Source organism: Lepidothrix coronata, unplaced genomic scaffold (assembly GCF_001604755.1).
Source record: "Lepidothrix coronata isolate B3197 unplaced genomic scaffold, Lepidothrix_coronata-1.0 Scaffold274, whole genome shotgun sequence".
In the NCBI taxonomy this organism is placed as follows: Eukaryota; Metazoa; Chordata; class Aves; order Passeriformes; family Pipridae; genus Lepidothrix; species Lepidothrix coronata.
Window position 1 is genome coordinate 499,695 of NW_016690454.1, and position 15,610 is coordinate 515,304.

At 34.3% G+C, this 15,610-nt stretch overlaps 1 protein-coding gene across 1 annotated transcript in view; it reads left to right on the forward strand.

Moving 5' to 3' along the window:
- The first annotated feature begins 775 nt into the window (after positions 1-775).
- The window catches only part of FAP (fibroblast activation protein alpha), a 31,615-nt gene continuing 16,780 nt past the window's right edge, over positions 776-15,610 (forward strand). The window contains exons 1-15 of the mRNA XM_017836278.1: positions 776-812; positions 1,278-1,373; positions 3,291-3,385; positions 3,493-3,567; positions 3,758-3,810; positions 4,904-4,976; positions 6,633-6,753; positions 7,333-7,487; positions 8,566-8,669; positions 8,988-9,123; positions 11,872-11,916; positions 13,570-13,674; positions 13,765-13,835; positions 14,420-14,473; positions 14,799-14,923. Coding sequence (XP_017691767.1) covers positions 776-812; positions 1,278-1,373; positions 3,291-3,385; positions 3,493-3,567; positions 3,758-3,810; positions 4,904-4,976; positions 6,633-6,753; positions 7,333-7,487; positions 8,566-8,669; positions 8,988-9,123; positions 11,872-11,916; positions 13,570-13,674; positions 13,765-13,835; positions 14,420-14,473; positions 14,799-14,923 — 1,345 coding nt within the window. The remainder of the gene's footprint in view (positions 813-1,277; positions 1,374-3,290; positions 3,386-3,492; positions 3,568-3,757; positions 3,811-4,903; positions 4,977-6,632; positions 6,754-7,332; positions 7,488-8,565; positions 8,670-8,987; positions 9,124-11,871; positions 11,917-13,569; positions 13,675-13,764; positions 13,836-14,419; positions 14,474-14,798; positions 14,924-15,610) is intronic.

Here is a 15,610-nt window from a genome sequence, read left to right on the forward strand (position 1 = left end):
CATAGAAGATAATATGAAGAAACATTTCCCAGGAAGTCAGTGTGATCTTAACAGAGGGGGCAGCTGTAATGAGCAATTGATGGAGCATGATATGAAACCCGAGGGCAACAAGTCATCTTGATTATCTGACTGTCATCTGAGAGCTCTGATGGAACAAACAGGGGAAGTGGCAGAGATCTACTAAGCTGGAGTGTGACATCCCCACTACCTCTGAAGACCATGGCAAAAGTGCCCTTGAATTTAAAGGAGAAAAAAAGCCCATACAGAATGCCTAGACTTGAAAGCTGCCATTATTATGCTGCTGAACTTTAAAAACTGGCCTTTATCAGAAAAGTTCCTGTGTCTTTTGAGGATTCAGTATTTTGCCTACTCTCAGTCTTGGAAACTGCATAGGTTCTGCACAGGAACTGCACAGGATAATCCTCATCTAGTTGATTGTCCTTGAATTTTGTTTTAAAATCTGCCCTATCTTAAGGTTTTTAGTTTTGGGAAGAAACATAGACAAAGCCACGAAACCAGTCACAATTTTGTGCATTATTTTAATGCAGTTATCTGACCTGCTTAGAAATCAAAAATCTGAGTACTTTTCTTCTCTCCAGAATCATTGTCAATTTTCTTTTGCAGCATTAGATAAAAAGTTCAAATTTGGGTTCACTCATTCATTACTTCTTCACATTATTTTTACCTGCATACCTACACTGATTTTTTCATGTGGCTACTGAGAAATATATGTGGATGGGGATTATTTTGCAAGCTTTATCTCCGTCCTCTAACAATGGCTGATGAGGCATTTATGAGATTTGGCAGTAAAGGTTTGTAGGCACATCCTGTTGTTTGACCATCTGCTGAACATGTGCAGGTTCCGATTAAAATAGTTGTTTTTACAAGTTCGTGAAACTCATGCTTTAAGGGGAAAAAAAATAAAAACCAAAACTTTAATTTGTCATTTATGTGAAAAAGGGTTGTTTTTTTTGGACTCACAGGGTCTACAAATAAATGTGTTTGACTGAATAAATGACTGGGTGAAATAAATCAGTTTGTCTCATTTCTAATTTTGTATTCCTAAAATCGAATCCTTCAGAGGCTAAAGGGCCTTATCAGAACAGTAACAGAGAACTTTCCTTTCTGCTGTGCTTATTCTTTGCATGTTTCCAGGATTATGGTATCCTCACTGTTCCATGGTACTAAATATAGAAAAGAGGAAATACTGGACTAGTAATTATTTCTTTTTTTTTTTCCCATTTTCCATTAACAGAAACTTTCTGTCTTATTCTTAGTTGTCAACTCAGATGATGGTCCCAGAGCTCTTACATTGGAGGATTATTTGAGTGGAAACTTCCAATATAAAACATTTTTTCCATATTGGGTGTCAGGTAAGCAAAATCTTTTCTCAAACATAGATAAGACTTTCTAATATATATTTCCAGACTGGTTTACACAGACTGAGAAATGTATTTTTCCTCCAGCTTTACTGTGAATGAATCCTAACTATGAAATTAAACCATGTGCTAGTCAAAACTTATGTTTGAAATTTACTATTCTGTCAGTCATTCTAGAAAATCCAGGTATTCGATGTTTCAACAGACATGTTTGAGTCAAGTATAAACTATAATTTTACAGAGGCCTTAAATGTTTTATTTCTTTTGCTGTCATGTTCATTGCAGCAAGTGAAAGAAATGTGTCAATGTGTCAGTCATTCCTTAAACAATCTCCTTTTTATGTTTTTCACAGCATTTTTTCACTTACCATTTGTAATGATTGAGGTATTCTGTCTTACAGGCCCTGTTCCTTGTTTTCAGTAGTACCTGGCTCTGCAATGAGCCCAACTGTTCTTATCTCATTTAAGGAATGAGATACACTCACTGCTGAAATTCCTGAGTTCCAGGGCATTGCATTGAAAACAAAGCTGAGTTTCTAAGTTCCTTAAGGTAGAGGGCAAAGACATGAAGTTAATTGCTGCTGATAAATGTGACTGTGTGTGGCTGAAATACTGGTTTTGTTATCATTGAATTGCAGCAGCATGGAAAGGCTGGAGCTGGACTGGTTTGCCTTCAAGCACACACATCACTGCCACTCCTATCGATGAGCTGCCTCAAGCAGTTACTGTTCTCTGCCTAGAGCAAGAAATGTAGTGCCCATTCACTTGGATTCTTACCAAGCTGGTTTTATCCCACAATTTTAGAACTGAAGTGAAACCTTATAGGACATTGCTAGCAGCAGTTAAAATTTTACAATTAACAATTTGAAGTATGTTGATATGACTTGTATGATTTAAAAATTAGGTCACAATTTGTTAGAATTATGTCTGAATGTTTGAAGGATGTAGGCTGCCTATCACTTAAACCTAATATTCTTCTTCCCTCTTTATAGCTTTCTCACTTAGACTTAGCTTTCAACAGTCACAAAGCTCACACAAAAGTCATGCCATAGATTCCATAGATAGTCATGCCTACAGCATTCCATATGTCTACTTCTCTTCTGAAACAAGGAGTTAAAATTGAATATTTCATCCTAAGGGTGTCTGAGATCAGCACAAATGCTATTACATGAATCACAGAAGTGTGCTCAAAAGATCCAAGGGTGATCTAATTTTTTAAAAATGAGCACCTCACACAAGGTTTCAAGCTGCTTTTAAACTGTTAGTCTTGCTCTTTAACTACACAAAGTATGTAATTCCTTCTCTCTGTTTATAGAAGTGAAAATAGCAATCCGAAACTAAAATTCTGATCTTTATTCTCTACCAACCTATGGCTCAGGTCTTGAGCACAGGTCGGGTTAAATTCCATTCTCGTCAAGGCCACTGACCCTCAACCCTCACTTTGTAGAACTTGGGTGAGTAAGTAAGGGCAGTGTCACTTATGCAATGTCAGTTACATGGTACTGGTGTTGTCTGTGGAATATACAAATGAGAATGTTCTGGTAAAATGATAAGGAAAGACATTGAACATTTTCTTTAAAACATTTACATTTTGTTACTGACCTTCTAATGGGTCTGTCGCTGGCATTCTTGATCAGACATTGCTGAGAATAAAATCTGGAATTCACTTAAAAAGTTAAGTAGCTGATCCTGCATGCAGAGTATAATCTAGAGAAGGTAGTCAAGAACCTTGAAGACAGTTTCTTGATAACTCTGTATTTGGCCTTATTAAAAGAAAAACATTTTCTATCTAGATGCCAAAAGATATTTGCTCAAAATCTATTCATTAAAAGGAGTGTGAACACATTGATAAACAACTTTGTTCTGTAGTAACTTCTGTGAAGGTAACAAACATTTTGTCTTGTTTATAAAGATAATGAGTATCTACATCAGTCTGCAGAAGATGATATTATTCTTTACAATGTTGAAAGGAATTATGCAACTACCATCATGACTAACAGAACAATGGTATGTATCTTTTTAATTAATAAAAAAGCAGAAAAGTGGAGTTGCATTTCAAGTACCAGTTTAAAAGTGAATGAGACTAGAACCTAATCTACTTCTCAATCTTTCAGAAACAAGTTAATGCTTCAAATTATGTTATGTCATCAGACCAATATTTCATAGCTCTGGAAAGCAATTATTCAAAGGTAATAATTTTAATATATCTCTTAATGAAATATTTCATTTCATGAAGTATTTTTTTGGTTGTGATTACCATAGATAAATGTTTTTTGGTACTTTCTTGAGATGGGGATAGGCTGTGAGAAGGCAGCTGATTATTTGTAATTAGATTATCTTTTTCCAAGCTAATAGTGTTTTCTTGCTTAATTTATGCAGCTGTGGAGATACTCTTATACGGCATCATACCACATTTATGATCTCATATATGGGTAAGGCCTGATATTTCTTACAGAGGGCTATGGTGAATACACTGTAGTGTATTGTGCTTGCAAGCTGGAAAACTGTAGTAAAGTGACTACCACCCTGCTTTGCTTTTTGCCTGACTCTATCAGGTTACTTATTCACTTAAAAAAAACGTTCCCTAAGAAAATCATGCATTCTTTTCATTTACTCATCCGGGTATCTGGATTGATTTATATTCCATGCCGTAAAACTTTCACTGCTCAAGACTCTAATTTTTTTTTCTTCTTGGCATAATTTTTGCCCACCCTATCTTGGCTGCTTGAGTCCATTTCAGTTTCATACCTGATGTCTCCATGCCCTTCTGCTAATTCATTCTTTTTATCATTGATCCAGTGTTTAACTTTCCTAAAATATTCACATGTCCCTTAGGGCTCCAGTGATCTTGTGACAGTTCATCCTGCATTCCTCAAAAGTTTACAGCTTCTTTTTTTTCCTCTTTCCCAAGACCTTCCCCAAACCACTCCTCTTTCCACCCAAATCCAAAGGAGGTCATGTGCTCATCTGCCCTGGTCACCTTTTTATGCCATAAGTAGCAGCGTGACCAAATGCTTCTTAGTTCTGAGCAACAGGGGCTGCCCTGAGCTGCACCATTCTTAGGAAACTTGGCTCAAGGTGACAGGAAAAGGTTGCTTCAGGCTAATGTGAGTGGAGAGGTACTGCATGTGGGTTGTGATCCTTAACAAATGCTGTAAATGCTGTTGTCATGCTTGGCTCAGCATGCTGTATCCTGAGCTCACGTTTCCCAATAACTTGCTGAGACTGTAATGCAGACTGTAGGTGGAGCAAATGACTCCTTCAAATGTGCAGCATTTGAAAAGAGATAAGCCTGGCTTCTTAGGCTGTTGAATAAGTTTTCAAAGGGTTAAGTTTAAGCCTTTGCCAGAATTCGTGAACACTATCATGTTCCTGCATGTCTCTGCCTGCCTTAATTGTGCATTGCTTGAGAAACAATAAGCAGTTAGAAAATAAAGCCATTCATGATTTTTTTATTAATGTACAGTATAATGATCCATTTGCACTGTGCACAAAAAGCCATCTCAATTTCTTTCCTTTTTTTAGTGGTTTTGTAACAGAAAATCAGCTTCCACATAAAATTCAGTATATATCCTGGTCACCCGTTGGACACAAATTGGTTAGTAAAGATAATTGTTAGAATGAATTTGCTTTGTGTGGTTAGAAGACATTTGTCTGCCTTCGGTTTTTATTTTGTTAGGCCATATTTTTGACAGGCTCGTGTTTATTAATCTTGGTTGTGAACAAGAATGACAAAGAAAAGTTTTAACTTGTTAAAATTTAACATGTCTGTGTCTCAATAGAAGATAATCCATGCTCTCAGCTATGTTATGTGTTTCAGTTTGCTCACTGGTCTCTTACGAAGAATTGACCAAAATAATTGTATATAGGATTAAATGCAGTTTCAAGGTCTGAAAACTGATAGATTTTCCTTTGACACTATATAACACATGAATTTATTATGGAGCTTTAGACATGCAGTATTTAAAATCTGTTCTAAAATTTTTAGTCTAGGAAATGGCTGCCAGATTCTTATTACAACAATGTTGCTTTCTCTTTTTTTTTAATAGCTCCTTGAATGCCAAGTGTATATTTCTCATTAATTGTAATAGAACTATCTCATAACAAGTTTATAAACTTTTTTTATTCTTGATTCGAAAGCATCAGCCCAATAATAGTGGTTTTTTAAGCTGCTTATCCACTATTGACAAAATATATATGCAAGAGAAAAGATTTCAAACATTTCATAAAATACCCAAGGCTAAATATTTAGCCCAGGGGGATAAAAATGAATGGAAAACTTACTAGGATTTTTTCCATGTTCTACCAGAGTATTAGTTCTCTCACATTAAATATTGTTATTTTCTTTATCAAGAATTCTGAAGACAGAACACAGTGAAGATAGTTTCCTATCTTTCTAGTAATAATAGTCTATGATGTTTTTATAAAATAGTCTGGAATTGTTCAAGGCCAGGCTGGGTGGGGCCTTGAGAAACCCGGCACAGTGGAAGGTATCCCTGCCCATGGAAGGGAGGTTGGACCTAGATGATCTTTAAGGTTCCTTCTAACCCAAACCGTTCTATGATTCCTTTTATTGTATCTGAGAGTTTCAGGGGTTGCTTTGTTTTTCATTGGGAGCACAAAGTAGTTAAAATGTTATGGTGATGTTGCTAACAAGTGCTTACAGCTTAAAAAGGCAGGATTTTCTGAGGCTGATGCTTCTGGTGCCGGTTTCTTAACCCCATGTCAATTCATTTGACTGAAATTTAGAGATATCCAAGACCTGCATTTAGAGATATCCAAGATAAGCATTCCTTACAAGAACTCTCTTTGGGCAACCAATTTACTAGAAAAGAACAAACGAGCCCAGACAGAGTAAAGCCTTTTTTTGTCTCTTCTCACTTCACATAGGCCTTTTGTCAGATTTAGAAAAGTCCAATTATTTTCTTTTCAGTCACTTTGTATTTGTTTTTAACTTCTACTTTTGGTGGAACAAGAAGAAAAAGTCACAAAACAGTTTGAGGGTCTCTTAAAAAACAGCAATTTGAATGAGTTGCAAAGGTTCTAATTTTTTTTCATGATTTTCCACACACAATGTATAATTTATTTGCTGACCTACCCTTGAGAAATTTGCAAGGGCCATTAGTGTAGCATTTATTTCCCTTTCTGTATTCATTAGGTTGTCCTTGTGTAATGTAAGAGCATTGACTGCAGAAGATTGGAATTTAACCCCTGTAATTGACTACACTCATAAGAAATACTTTCTCTTCTTTAGGTGTATGTATATCAGAATGATATCTATTTGAAACAAAGTCCAAGAGAGGCACCAATTAAAATAACTAGTGATGGAAAACAGAATGAAATATTTAATGGGATTCCTGATTGGGTCTATGAAGGTAAGTAGATCTTCAAGGGCAACAACTAACATGATAAATGCTTTCTTTAGATTACTCGGTTCTCACAATCCATTCCAAAATATCTGTGATGATACTTTTTTAGAGCCCTAGGTTACTCCATTTCCTTATTGTATTTGCTGTACAATGGCTGAATTTTGTATTCATAATGTGTAATTAAACTACTGAGTCTTTGTTACTGAAACTGTGTCAGAACTGTACAAATTTGGCTTCCTGCTGATGCACAGGCAGTGGCTGGGAATTAAGCTTTAATGGGAGTTTTAATTTTGGTGGAAATTTGGCGCTTCAGTGAATCCAAAAAAGTTAAAAAAAAATAAATAAATAAAAACAACAAAAAAATGAAGACATGGACACAAGAAAACCCCAAGTGGGTTAAATAGGATCTGTATGCCTGTTTTGAGAGTTCTTAAGGCCTCTAAGAATTGAGATGTATTGCAGTATGTTTGATGTTATTTATTTATTGTAACTGTCTTTACATGTCTAGGTTGCTGAGTAGAATGCTAAAATAGATTAGAAGATAGATTACAATGATAAACTATTATTTTATTTGTTTTTCCTCAGAGGAAATGCTAGCAACAAAATATGCACTGTGGTGGTCTCCAAGTGGAAAATATTTAGCATATGTACAATTTAATGATTCTGGCATACCAGTTATTGAATATTCATATTTTGGTGAGGACCAATATCCTAGAAAAATAATTATCCCATACCCAAAGGTATGTTTTATCATTCTTTTGACTTCCTTTCTGTTGAGAAATAAGTTATGAAAATGATAAAATTAACTGTACTTAAGAAATTATTGTATTACAGTAGTTAAATCCATTGTGACTTAAATGAAACAAAACAAACTTGGGCCAAATTCTGAAAAGCTGTACGTACATTCAAAACTGTAAATATAATATCAGTGAAATAAATGGAATTACTCATGCAAGTAAAAAGCCTGTGCAAAAGTGCATGCTTGCATGGTCAAGCCTTGTTTTTTTCAATTCAGTTTATTTATTGTGATGTGCTAAGTATGCAGTTGTTATTTTTCATTACAGTAAATAAATTATGAGATTTTTTATTTTTAAAAATAAAGGCTGTGACAGCTTCAGTTTATTTGCATACTTCATAGGGCTTTTTGATCTCAAGGGCCTTTGGATTTTAATTGCCTTCTAGTGCCAGATCTAAGGCAAGACAGTTTTGGGTTGGCATTTCTTCAGCATGTGTTAGAGAGCTCTGCTGACTCTTGTCATGTTCATATGATTGGAAGGGATCATCTTAATGTATCTTAAGAAGTTGCTCACCTGTCAGCTGGGTGGGTTACAGCTCTAAGGTAAAACTGGATGGTTTAGACCACACATGGAGGAGAATTGAAACACTAATAATGTATGCAAAGAATAACCAACCATGAAATCAGTTTAAGCAACCATTTAACAGCTGGGATCAAACAGCACTTGCAATCATGTGAATGTACTCCTGGAGTTTTATGCCAAAGTAAGTGTAGTGTGTGCTGCAAAGATCCACACTGCAAACAGAACACTGGTTCCCATCAAGCACGTTTTCCATGTAGAAAGGCACTAAATTTGACTGTTTAAAAGGTTTTCTTCTTTATATATTAAATGATGCAAAAATAAGTAATGTACTACTGCTGTAGTGTCACTCTGAGATCTTATAGGACCACATTTGCCCTGTTATACTCAACTGAATACGTATTTTGTAACATATCTACTTTCTTGCAAAAAGTGTTGTAATTTTCCTCGATCTGAATTGTTTGGAGCCTGGTTTGAATAACCTGATACATTTTCTTTGAAGGCTGGGGCTAAAAATCCTACTGTTAAAGTGTTTATTGTAGACACTACTTACCCTGAAGTGTTTCATCCTAAGGAGGTGCCAGTTCCTACAATCATAGCATCCAGGTAGTGTGCCCTCAAGTATGTTTTTTTTGTTTTAAAAAAGTTTTTGCCTATGTGTTTTAAATGCTTGAACTTCTGAGTTGTTCTGTTTCTAACAGGGGACTGCCATATTAATCTCCTAGAAGGATCAGAAGCTAACTAGAAACACTGTATTTTGATTTAGCTGTCCATATGATACATTGTTATAAAGGACAAAAAATACCCTAAAACAATGGAAGCTTTGCTTCTTCCACAGAACAATATGGGGTATTCAGTCTGGAGCAATGCTGCTATATTCTTGTTGTTTAATAACCACCATTTCTTTCTGGTTTTATTTTTTAGTGATCACTATTTTACTTGGCTTACTTGGGTAACAGATACTCGAATCTGTGTGCAATGGCTAAAGAGAATCCAGAACTTTTCAGTCTTAGCCATTTGTGACTTCAAAGAACGTTCAAATACTTGGGACTGTCCAGAGGTAATAAAGTTGGAAATATAAATTTAAAATTGCTGAAATTAGCATTTACTAATCCCTGCCATAATTGCATTTTACAGCGTTTGATCAGATTCATTTTTACTAGTAGTGATACCTTTTTTCAATATTTTAATTGCTGGAGAAGGGCTGAAAAAATATTATTTACTCCAACAAGAAATTGAATCACCAAAATATTTTTTTGTGCGAGGCTTAAATAACAACCAAAGCAACAAAACCCAGAAGAATGCTATTGAGAAGCTTTTAGTACTGTTGTTTAGTTCCTCCTTGCTTCATCACATCCAAAAGTGGAACCATACAGGATCTGTATCATCTTTTAAAAGAAAATCTAATTATACCATGTTGAAATTTGATGCTAAGTCTGACTAAATCATGTCCTTTATGATTAATGTTAAATTAGTTGAAAGAACATACTGATTAAAAGAGAGGAGCTTTTCAGGAGGAAGAAAGTCTTCTCTCTTATTAAGTCTACATTTGGAGAGAGCAAGCAAGTTTTCAGAAACACAAACAGATCTAAAAGAAAACTTCAATCTAATTGCAACAATAGCTCTACCTTTTGTTTAAATATATCATTCTATGATTTAGACAGTTTGGAAGGAAAATCATGTTCTGCTAAGCAGAACACAGCTCTGTAAAGCCTGAAGAGTGTAGACACTAATAAATTCATATAGATCCTAAAGGAAAGACAGCTCTAAATTTCAGTAAATCTAGTATAGAAATCTCTTTTATTGTCTTTTAGTATTACTGGTGTTTGCTTGTCTTGTTCTTAGGGTTGATGGTACAGAACACCTATAAAAACTAGCATTAGGATGAAACCTTGAACTAATGGAAAATAAAAGGCAAGAATATTTATAAAAGTGTTCTATATAACTGATAAATTGTAAATTCAGAGTTTATTGACACAGCCTTTTCAAGCTGAAAATAATGTTTATTCCTCTGTGATACAATAATTGTTGCAAATTTAAAGGGATGTTTAGGTCCTGTTATTTCAAAAACATAACCATTGAAGTAGTTTTCCACAGAGAACTATCATAATATATTAGGAAAAAATACATATTTCATGCAAAATTTGAAGTATTTCCTACATAATCATTCCACTTTATAAGTACATTAACATTGAATCTCTATCTTGCCTTCACGTAACCTATATTTTAATAACTACATATTTTAACATACAGAAAAAGGCGTAAGGGTTCTAGGACTCTACTATAATCCACCAAAGTACTTTAACACAAACTTAACTTTTAGCACATAACCAGTTTTATTTATGTCAATAGGTCTGTTTATGTGTTTAAAATTAAGCATGTGCTTAATTGCTTTGCTGGAACCAGACCAGACCAATTAACATCTTGCAGGACTGTGTTCATGATCCTTGTTTAATTGCATTTCTCCATGAAACCTTATTTATGGAGTCACTACTGACGTTTCTATAATTCTATATTTATACAGTGATACAATGCTTTTATCACATTAAAGTTTGCACAAATGGCCAATCGAAGGAGTGTGAACAGATGGGAGTTCTGCATTAGCTCTATTTGCCATTAGAAAGTATATCTCTCTACATTTCCTTTGGCAAAAATAGTTCTCTTGTTGAATTCAGATTACATTGAGTTTCTAATGTACAACAATCATGCTAGGATTTATGTACTTGAAAATAATAACAAAATATAATCTACAAGATGTTCCTAAAGTGTAGATTCATCAGAAATGTTCACGTGTTCAACTCCTGCTCATATGAATAGGCTGTAGAAATAAATATTACTTTAGTAGAACTATTCATGTGAGTAAAAGCTAGGCATGTGTTTGTGAAATTGGGATTTCCTATAAAGATGCCAGTTCTCTAATTAAATTCTGTAAATAATTTCATATACAGAAAAATCCCATAGAAATCAAGGGGACTACTGATATGAAAGAAGTTAAATATATCCCTAATGTACTATGTCATCAAGATCTGAGTCTTAATTTAAAGAAAGGAAAATAAAGTTAGGATGCAGATATAAAACAAGATATCCCATTTTTCTTATCTTAAAAAGAAATAAAATCCATCTTCTCATTTAATAGCTCAGTGGAGCCCTTGCAAAGTACTAAACAGTCTTCTAAGGCACAAGTACCTGCAATTTTTTTTTCCTTATTCTTCTTTATAAATACATTATTTGCAGGATTTTGTAAAATCAGGCCCTTTATTATCTCTAAGCTAAGCACCAGATCTGGAGACCCTAGATTTTTATGTTCTTTTACTTTAAGTATTTGGCTTTTATTTTTAAGTTTTTTAAGGTTTACATTTAAAAGACGTACCCAGCAGTCACATCATCCACTGTTATAAATCAACATCACAGCTCTTAATTGAAAGAAAATATGAACCAGCTGAAAATCTGAAGTAGACTTTTAATATTATTATTCCTGAAATTATTTTATTTGGGTTTTTTACTGAAAAATTCATGAGATTAAGTATTTGTTCATTCTTGTTTTCAGTCAAAATGTTAGATAGGGTTAAAATAATTACTCTAGATTTTATTTAGCTCTGATGATAGCTGTTTAAAAAAAATAATTTAACTAACATAATTACATTAATACAAGAATATTTACTGCAGACAGCCTTCAAGTCCCTGAAACTTTACAGCAAGTATTCTAAAATTCTCTTTTACAGGTGGCTACAGATTTGTTTATTTGAAGATTTTGAATCTCCAGAAACTCAATCTTCTTAAAGACTGTACATTTGATTTTGTTTTTCAGAATCAGCAGCACATAGAAGAGAGTCAAACAGGATGGGCAGGCGGAGTAGGTTTTCTTGTTGTACTCTGTTTTGATTCGCTGAAAAGCTACGGCTTTCTGCATCTTCCCATCAGTGTTTTGAAACATGAAGCACCCTTCTGAGTCATAACAACACTACTGCTTAAACCTGTTGCACTGTAGGACTGAGACTTTTAGTACTGTGCTAGATGTAGTATCTGGCTACCTGCTTTCTGAATTTAAAAACCTATTTCTGCCTCCGTTTGAAAATCTTAGACCAACTGACTAGACACAACACTGAAGGAAGGGAAGTCATGAAAAGAGGTAGATTTATAGTGCAATGTAATTATTAGAAGCATCCTGGAGGCTAAGAATAGATGTAAAACTCCTCTGATGACACTAGGGCAAAGGATCAGATTGGCTATCATAGTACTTGAAGAGTAAAACCTGCCCATTCATAACAGTTTTAGTGCCAAGTGCTGCACATCTTCAGCTGGTGGGAACCTCCAAGGTAAGACACCCCACTTGCAATGGTAGGTGATACTTCTCTGTAGCTACTTCTAAGCAAAAGAAGTTTTTCTCCACCCAGTAGAGACAAAACACATACCTTTCGAAACTTGCAGTAAAAACAAACCTACAAGGAAATTTTAAGAGCATGAGATAAGTATTTACAATCATATAGTCCAACTGTGAATATGTACTACTGCTTATGTTTACTTATGTTTACAGGCAGGGCAAGTTAGCAGAACCCAGTGTGCAGAACCTCACACTGTGCCTGAATGTCTTGCAGTGGACTTAACTGTGAGCTTCATTTTCAGTACACTGTCCTTTAGGAGACATGTTTTAATATGAAGAGCATACATTTACAAGGATTAGTTATTTTACTTCATCCTTTTCATTTTTTGCCACTTCTCTTGAGACTCTCATGGCAGGTTTTTATTACAGCTAAAGAAATTGCACATATGCATAAATCCTCTAGCTTTTATGGGATTTCAAGCATTAGGAATCACAGAAGCAATCTCCAGGACAATTTAACTTATGGTCACAAGTTCTAGTCTAGCTTGAGTTAGTATTCTTCAGAAGTGATACTCACTGCAGAAGGTCTGGTGCTATGTTTGAAATTCTTTCAGGTCATTCTTCTGTCTTCATGTTTTGAAAGTAAAACTTAGAGTTGCAGTAACTGAGCCTTGACTGACAATTTTAGTAAAGATGTGATTATTTGAAAGGAAGCAAAAGTTGAGTGATCTTACCTGGAATAATCTGTTTTTTAAAATTAGTGGAATACCATGGGAAACATCAGATATCCATTTATTTAGTGCTGTGTTCATTGAAACAGTGAAACTCTGTGGTCCACAGAATATTGAGTCTCGCACCATTCATGAACATTGGCTTTATTCAGAAACTTATTTTTTAAAAATCACCTCTATCTGTTTTTAATTAACTAAAAAAAAAGGTCATTTGGAATATACAAGTTATTCCACTTACATGTAGAGAGCTCACTTTTGTGAGGTGCTTGAGGTATCTGTATTATCAGTTTAGGAAATCTGACATGACAGGTTAGAAATTGTAATCTATAATGACTGGGAGATTGAATATCATAGGTCCCCTTTGAACTAATTTTTTTATGTGCACTATAATCTGGTAAACAGCTCAGACAGTCTTATTTACATCTCATCTACTGTTTTTCTTCCATTGTTTCAGTTCTTTGTTTCTTCACCTTATTTTACATCAGACAGCAGTTCATACTACAAAATTTTTAGTGACAAAAATGGTTATAAGCATATTCACTACATCAATGGCTCTATGGTAAGTCAAGCAAAGTGTTCTACATTGATCTACTGTAAGTTCCTGAAATAATGCTACAATATTCAGTAACTTAAATATCTTTCTACACAGGAGAATGCAATCCAAGTTACAAGTGGAGAATGGGAGGCAATATACATTTTCAGAGTAACAAATGATGCAATGTAAGTGTCATGAAGAAAACAGGCTGTAAGTGATGTCAGTAAAAGCAACACAATCATTTGAACATCATTTGTTAACTCGTTAGGTTATAACTAGGTATAATTTGGTTTTTATCTGAATGCATCCACTACAAATTTGTATACAAAGGCACTGCATAGGTTTGCAAACATGGTTTACTTCTGAGAGATTCTTTGCAAATTGTCCTTAATTTTCTGTTTAATCACCTCTTTTAGACATATTTAAAAATACTTCATTTATTCATGTGTTTAATCATTACACAATTTGCAGTTACTTGTCTTTTTATCATGCCTCATTCAGCTTACTGTATAGATAGATACAGCTTACATAATTGGAAATATTAGCTCATGAGAATTAAGAAGAACTATTTATATGTCTTATGTGTTGTCTAATCGTAGATTGAGTGAGGATTTATTAAAATAAAAAGTATATAAGCTTAACTACTCTTCCATTGCATGCAGAAATCACAAAAAGTCTAAATTAACTTCCAAGATGGCTTTTCATCTTGCTGCAGGTTCATAGGTCATAACTTTGTGGATTATTTATTAACATATAAATGAATTTACAGTTTCTATTCAAGCAATGAATTTGAAGGCTATCCAGGAAGAAGGAATATTTACAAGTAAGTGTTATCAACATTGTCTTAATGATAGTAGGTTGATAGAAGATATCTCTGAATTTGTTGATAAAACAATTAAATTTCAATATGTTTAAAATGTAATTTCACAAGTATTGTAAGTAAATCTTCACCTCAGATTATATCTGAGAATTGAGAAATAACATCTAGGATTTAAATACACTCTTGGGAAAAAAATTAATAAAGATGCCAAACATTTATTTTTAAATTGAACAGTTCTGAAAGTACAATTCCTGTATTCAAGAATGTGATGCAGACACATGTGAAGTAAACTGTAGCAAAATAACTATTTATTTTATTTTTCTCCTAGAATCAGTATTGGAAGTAAACCTATAAGAAAACAATGCATTACTTGCAATTTAAGAAAAGAGAGATGTCAGTTTTATACAGCAAGATTCAGTGAACGTTCTAAGTATTATGCCTTGATCTGTTATGGTATGTATAGCATGGAAGCAGATATATAATTAGTTGTTCTTTCAAATTTATCAGTGCTGTAGTTAATACTATAGTTATGCGGTTAATACATACAAACAGTGAGGTCACAATCTAAAAAACAAAAAGAAAAAAGTATCCAAGGTTTCCCTTTTGTGTATTTCATATAAAGTTTACTGTTCTTCTGATTCTGCACTGACTGATCAGCTGAAAAGTTCCTTAGAATTTCTGTTGAGCAGAGAACCAAATGTAGCAAATAACAACACCTTTCAATCATTCCTGCACAAAACAGTCAGTAAGGTCGTCACCATGTGAAAGGCGCACACCTTCACAAATACGATGTGACATATTCTCAGAAGAATGTTTCACATTGTTAATTCTGCATTTGCCTTATGTAATCACATCTCAGGTATTAACTAGATGTCACTTCATCTCTAGGGTGGAAGAGTTTGTTAGTGGATTTAAAGTTCCTTCTATTATGTTTGCTAAGCAATGCCTGTATGTATGCAAGCCTTTGTACACACAGTACCTTATGTATATCGTGCAGCAGGGACTTGTGGGTTACCCAGCAGAGAAGATTCAGATCTGTGTGTCAATTTAAGCTCTTTAACTCCTGTCACTTACCAATGTTAATGTAATATACACTACATCACCAAATTCCAGCTTCAAACTGTAAAGTGCCTTCTTATG